At 46.0% G+C, this 7,001-nt stretch overlaps 1 protein-coding gene across 6 annotated transcripts; it reads left to right on the forward strand.

The window, feature by feature from the left end:
- The first annotated feature begins 4,776 nt into the window (after positions 1–4,776).
- Positions 4,777–6,454, forward strand: LOC119362475. Of its 6 annotated transcripts, none has more exons than XR_005173414.1 (3): positions 4,777–5,669; positions 5,897–5,972; positions 6,047–6,454. XR_005173414.1 is itself a non-coding variant. In XM_037627705.1 (2 exons), exons 1-2 carry the CDS (start codon positions 4,917–4,919, stop codon positions 5,906–5,908), a joined length of 516 nt encoding a protein of 171 aa, XP_037483602.1. In that variant the 5' UTR covers positions 4,777–4,916; the 3' UTR covers positions 5,909–6,454. The 6 variants fall into 6 exon arrangements, 1 of the variants encoding a protein (XP_037483602.1); XR_005173417.1 differs by having other exon boundaries at positions 6,181–6,454; XR_005173415.1 differs by having other exon boundaries at positions 4,777–5,495; positions 5,570–5,669; positions 5,897–6,454.
- The last annotated feature ends 547 nt before the right edge of the window (positions 6,455–7,001 follow it).

Here is a 7,001-nt window from a genome sequence, read left to right on the forward strand (position 1 = left end):
GAAACCATGAGGGGAGGGGAGGGGAGGGGAGGGGAGGGGAGGAGGGAGGAGGAGGTCGCCAGAGAGGAGGAGGTCACCGGAGAGGAGAAGTATGGTGGAGGAGAGAAGGGAAGATGGAGTGGAGGAGAGGAGGAGATGGAGTGTAGGAGAGGTGGAATGAAGAGATAAGGAGGAGAGGACCACGACCAGCCATATATACGGCATACTAATGGCGCACCGCGGGCAGGTGCGCCATTAGTAATTTTTTTATTTTTTTGATTTATTTTGAATTTTGAAGGCGGGAAGATACTAATGGTGCACCATGGGCAGGTGCGTCATTAGTAATTTTTTTTATTTTTTTGACTTATTTTGAATTTTGAAGGAGGGAAGATACTAATGGCGCACCATGGGCAGGTGCGCCATTAGTAACTTTTTTTTATTTTTTGACTTTTTTTTAATTTTGAAAGCGGGAAGATAGTAATGGCGCACCATGGGTAGGTGCGCCATTAGTAAGTTTGAATTTTTTTGATTTGTTTTGCCTCTCCAGATCTTAAAAGCCCCATATCTTTTTTCTGTTAGGTTTTTGAGGATTTTGAAAATGTTTAACGGGGTTCCCCTCGTTAAATTTAGATGTAACTTTTCGAGTAGATGATTTTTCATATAAAAATCTTTTTCATCCGAGTTAGTATGCAAAAGTTATGCCCATTTTTACAAATTCTCGCGAGATTTTGCAAATGAAGTCAAAATTCATATTTGCAAATTTTCCCAACAACTAGGCCACATATCACATGGGAAACTTATTTTCTTTTATTTTTTTTGACATTTTATCATTTTCTTTTATTTTTTTTAAAACTGAAAAGGCGATCCGGGGGGGGTGCATTCGGTGGAAGTGGTGGCCAAGTTACTAATGGCGCACCGTGGCATGGTGTGCCATTACTAGTTCAACTAGTAATGGCGCACCACCCCCACGGTGCGCCATTAGTAGTTTTGAAAAAAATTCAAAAAAAAGTTTTATATTATTTTTACTAATGGCGCACCGTGGGAGTGATGCGCCATTACTAACTAGTAATGGCGCACCACTCCCACGGTGCGCCATTAGTAGTTTTGAACAAATTTTTTTTAAAAATATTTTTACTAATGGCGCACCGTGGATGTGGTGCGCCATTAGTATTTGGACACTAATGACGTACCAACACATAGTGCGCCATTAGTATATAGTAATGACGCACCACATGTCTGGTGCGTCGTTAGTGTCAATTCCATCTATAGCCCTTTTCCTAGAAGTGACTTATATGATAAAAGATAGACCCGGAGCCATAGGTTTCACTAGTGGCTTCTCTCGAGATAGCATAAGTATTATGGTGGGTAAACAAATTACTGTCGAGCAATCTCTACTATCTAAAAGAAACGTAAGGTTCCCTCTCCACTCTTACGTCCCATGGTCGCCGCCACCGAATCTGGCATCACCCTTCCCCTCCTCTTCCGATCTCGTGAGGTACAGGGTAGATCGGACTCCTCCCTATCCGGGTAGGGTTCCCATCCGCGGCCTCGCCCCTACGCCATTCCTATCGCCTCGCTGTGGCGGCCTCCGCCAAACACCACCACTACCAGCTGCCTGCAAGGGGCGCACCCATCCAGCCCCAACCTGCGATCCTTCCTAGATCGACGACGGAGACCCCGATCTGAAGAGATCCACAACCAGCAGCAACTTTGTGACTTCCTCTTGACAGAGGCCAGACCATGGCTGCCAGGGTCCAAGCCAGTGTGCGCTGCAACCTGCGAGTCCTTAAGCAGCGTGCGTGTGAGCACTGCATCAGGCCACGCCACCTCCCTCAAACCTAACCCCATCACTCCAACAACGACCTCCGGCAGCAGCCCCATCACATCTCCGTTTTTCTCCACGGGTTAGCGAAAATCTTAATCTTCTGCCGGAGCTCTCCTAGCGCTGTGCACTTTCTTCCATGGTCAGCAGACATGCTTTTCCTTTTTTTTTCTGTGCCTTTTTATTTTAATTGTTGTTGTCCCGTTGAATTCTGCAGACGAAGCACAACGAGGCTTTTAGAACAGTCCAGGAGTTCATGGGAATCAGCTGCTGTTGCATGCAAGAAATACTACCCTGTTTGCAGAACCAACGGATGTCAAATAGTGCTACTGAATTAGTGCGGATATTCAAAATTTTACAATGGAAATTTGTATGTACTACCACCTTCAATAATACATAATGACTAGAAGAACGCCCGTGTGTTGCAACGGGGCCACATTAACTTTAAGAGTTCAATATTAATCATGTTAATAGTATATTTAATATTCTCATACATATCCATCTTATTAGGTACGGGATGTAGAGGTTAATTGTTTCCTTTGTTTGGATAACTTCCAAGTTCCAAGTTCTAAAATTACCCACGTACATGAGAACTAAATAATTTTAGTTAACAAAAGAAGACTACTACTCATGAAAAGTTAATCTGCGTATTCTCCTTGACAAGTTAAAAAGGTCATATATATGTTTGCATGGCTCTCTATTCTGTAAGGTTATTACATAAAACTCTTGTTCAATTAGAAAAAAGTTATAATAAGCAGCAAACATTAAAAGAATAGGTGTCTGATTCCAGCTCGTGCTTCTCCAAATGAATGTGTCACTCACCTAAAGAACTACCAGATTACGACCAATGCCAAAATTTGGGTTGTCTTCTCCCAAGAAATTTGTACAAGCCCCTCGTCATTCTTCGTCTGATTGCATCATCTAAACCAGGCTAAATATTTTTACTTTACCCATGTGAAATTATGCATCAAGTAATCAGGTAAACAAGTATAGAACGGCATGCAGATGTAACCTGACCTTTCACCTTGTTAGGGAGTCCCTTCAATCCAAGAATATACAACATCCAGAAGAAATAAAATCAATGTCATAATTAGTAATCGTTTTTCGGCGACAAAAGATAAACAACAATTGAATTTTTAAAACAAAACCCGCAACTACACAAGTATATTAGCACAAGTGTGGATCCTGTCCCACTCTTCATTTGTTCACAAAAAAGTTCAGAATAGCAATCTTGGCGAGCCCCGTGCAAGCATCCCGTGATCTCAGTCGGGATCGATCTGCATGGCATGCTGCCGATTCTTCCAAGAGTGGGCGCTGAAAGGAATGATCCGGAACCTGCATTGTCAATCGGACAGAGCTGCATCGGCCTTCGGATCAGAGCATGAACGGGATCGAGGAATTTGGAGGAAGTGAGGGAGTAGGATGGAGATCACGAGAACTCACCCATATCTTGGGTCGTGTTAGTTCTTCGGGGGCTGCCACGGGCTATCCTCGTCGCCATCGGTGACTCCGCCACTATAGCGCCATGAGCGTGGGATTGAGGGACGAAGGGAAGGAAAGGAAGCGAATTAATGACGTACCTGATGTTTGGTATGTAATAATCGGGTTAATTACTGTTATAATTCATTGAGTTTGTTTCCATATATTACACTTTGGCGCTAGGAAGGTGGGACTCATATTGTAAAAAAAAGGAAGTTCGCACTGATGGACGAGGAGATCTCTTGCCTACGATTTCAATTACCAATTACCGAATCCGGCTACGCTGATTGCTCTCGATTTACTGAATTAGAACTTGCCAAAATATTTACATGATTGAATTGAATCGACACCTGCCAAAACAAGCACGAATAAATGGAAGGAGAATCGGACGTGATTCGGTTTTAAGTGGGAATAAGAAAAAGTTAAGGTGGGAGGGGTGGTGAGAGATGAGACGAAAATAAACCAAACGAAAAAACCGACGAAACTGGGAGCCTCAGTACGAGGTTAGGACCTGGAGTGCGTGGGGGCGGGTGGGGGCCTCGGTACGAGGTTTTTTCGGTTCGTGGCGGCTCAGTGTGAGGTGGGAGCAGGTACCAAAAAAAACCATGAAAGGTGGGACGAAAAAAAACTGGAAGCGAGACTACCAACTGCTCCATTAGGAGTAGAGATTGAGTGATTTAAGGTAAGGTTAATTAATTTAGATTTGATTTTTAGTGATTGTTAGTAAAGTATGATGCGTCTTTAAAATCTTTTATTTGTTTCCTTAAAATCTATTATTTGTTTCCTAAAGAAATTTGCAATAATGGAAGGTATCGGTTGATTTGGATAAGTTAGTAAATTTAGATCCGTGATTACGTGCACGTTTGGAAAGTGCTGATTTGCAAGGAAAGAGCTGAGGGGTAAATAAACCGGTGAATAAGAAACCAGCATCGAAAAAAATCTACGACGGTTAACCTACGAAAAAAAACCGGACTAAAAGTGGTGGGACGAAAAAAAACCTGAAAGCGAGACTACCAACTGCTCCATTAGGAATAGAGATACTGAATTGCTGATTGAATCAACCACAACTATATTCTGATAATCATACTGAATCATTGTAATTTGGTTGGATGCTCAAAATTGGAAGCGGTCTGCTTTATTTAGGGCTTGTACGGATGTACCAACAAAGCTATTTGAGATATGCCACAGCAGAATTATTAGCCTTTTCATGCCCCTGCAAACAGTCCTTTGCATTCAATTTTCCTATTGTATGCCAAGCCTATGCACGAATTTTGTACTGATCATTTTTCTGTCCTCTCTTTGCTCTGACATGTGTTTTTTTGCTTATGTCTGTACAAATTTTATAGGGTGGGTCTATTGTGATAACACCCCTTAAGATCCTTATTCTGCACACCCACCTCTTATTCTGATAACACTCGAAACTAGGCTGCCCACGAACGAAAAAACTACTTAGCCCCCACCTCCCCCTTCCCGCGCCCACCTACCCCCACTGCCCCGATCCCACCACATTCCCCATCGGCGCCTCCCACCCCGAGCTTCCACCGCGCCGCCGCGACTCGCGGACGGCACCGCGCCACCGATTCCTCTAGCTTCCCCTTCCTCCTTAACAGCTGCCGTCTTCCTCCTCGGCTACCACATGAGATCCACGCCGCCCTGCCCCCAGCGACCTCGTGAGATCCACCGCCGCCTTGATCCGCGCAGCGCTTCCCCCGGCGACCTCCAGGGGGCAGCTATCATCTGGATGCGCGCCATCCCGTGGGCCGCCGGTCGGGTCTTGCGCCGCCCCGCCGCCTCCCACCTCCATGCCGGTAGGCTCGCCCTTCACTGGCAGCCGCCGACCCACCCCATGCCTGCCCTGGCCTTCCACCGCCGCTCCGACGATGGTGCCACCCCGCTGCCCCACTTCCCCCTACCTCTGATCCCCATCCCGAGCTCAAACGCCACTGGATCAGCGTCGGTCCGACGCCCCACAACCTCCACCTCGCGCTGGCAGTTCTGGAGCCCCGCCCCATCCCGCCGCTGCCGCCCAGCCCAGGCACCAACGGATCCGGCTGCATCCCCATCGCCAGCCCCACAATCTCCACCGGCGCAGTGGAGCAGCACCACCACCATGGCCGTGGACATGCGAGGGGATCCCGAGGCTAGTGCGGCCATGGCCATCATCCCGTATTTGTATGAGTATTTGTTTGCCTAATCATAGCCAGCTCCACCATAGGTTGTCCCTCCCGCTCTCTGTACCCCAATGGCATGCAGTTCTCTGAAGTTTGACCATGTAGAGGATTTGAGCAGGGGTACGCGCGACAACAATGAAAAAAGCCGGGATGGCTGCGTCGCTCAGGGCTGCACGCCACGCTGTTCCTCTGTGCAGTGTCGCACACGTGTTGTAGAGGTTCACTTGCTGCATTGTTGTATCGAAACTACTACCCACACGATACTGCTGCACGATCTTTGCACGACGTGCTAATCTAGCGGCCAGTGCCCTTCTGAATCCTGTGCATGTCCGGCTGGATTTGAGTATCGTGCATGAATCGTCTGGATCGTGTCGTGTGTATAGCACTGCTGTTGTTGTATGTTCACTTGCGGCCATACATTGATTTTTATTTTGTCTGTGTGCAGTTATGCGGTTGAGGGTGTGCTGCTCATCACCGGGGTGTGCTACGGGGACAGCACCGCCGTCTCCTCCCTCGTGCAGGTGCTATACTGCATGAATCCCCCTTCACTGTCTCCCTTCAGTTTTTTTATGTGTGTTGGTCCCCGAGTCTGCAGGGCAGTAGGATTGCATGCAGTCCTCAGGACACCTCTCCTCCTAGCTACATCTACCTCGGTTTTGAGATGCCTCACCTTGCACCTCCACCTACTGTTTGTTGAGTTTTGTTTCCACCTGATGGCCACAAGTGCAGGTTCTCTCGGTTGCAGCTCGGTTGGGTCGTCGATGAAGTATGGAGGCACGTGAGAGGGCGATGGGTTTACCCTCAACGGTCTGCATCGATGACATTATTAGCAGTAAAACAAATGCAAAAAGATGAGAAGTTTAGAACCATTAGCACCATAGAATCTTCATTTTTGCAGTGAAGTGTGTATTGTACAGTATAAAAAATGGGTGTATTGTTTTGGTGCAATTCATTTTGATTTACATTTTGGAAAAATGGTTATGCATCATGCTGAGCAGTTAACTAGTGGGGTACTCAAATGTCACTTTTCTAGTTGATGAGTGCATTATGCAGTGCAGTTAACATCTCAAAGAAGCTCACTTTCGGTAGTGTTGCGTCCCGTTTACGGTAGGCTCGAGGTTCACTTTTCATAGGATTACGGTTCACCAATGCTTGACATGAAGTGCATTCCACCTCATTTGAGAAAAATTACATCCCATAAAAAAGAAATCATGCAGTGCATTTGACCGGATTTTAGTCTAAAGAAGTGCGGTTTGCTACCTCATTTAGGAAACTTTATGTCCCACAAAAAAGAAATGATGCAGTGCACTTGTCCCTCTGATGAAGTGCGGGTTTTAGTCCAAAGAAATGTGGTTTGCTACCTCGTTTGGGAAATTTACGTCCCACAAAAAAAGAAATCATGCAGTGCATTTGTTCGTCTGATGATGTGCGGGTTTTAGACTAAATAAGTGCGATTTGCTACCTCATTTGGAAAAATTTACATCTCACAAAAAAAGAAATCATGCAGTGCACTTGTCGGTCTGATGAAGTGCGGTTTTTGGTCGGAAAGT

This window comes from Triticum dicoccoides, chromosome 2B (assembly GCF_002162155.2).
Source record: "Triticum dicoccoides isolate Atlit2015 ecotype Zavitan chromosome 2B, WEW_v2.0, whole genome shotgun sequence".
NCBI lineage: Eukaryota > Viridiplantae > Streptophyta > Magnoliopsida > Poales > Poaceae > Triticum > Triticum dicoccoides.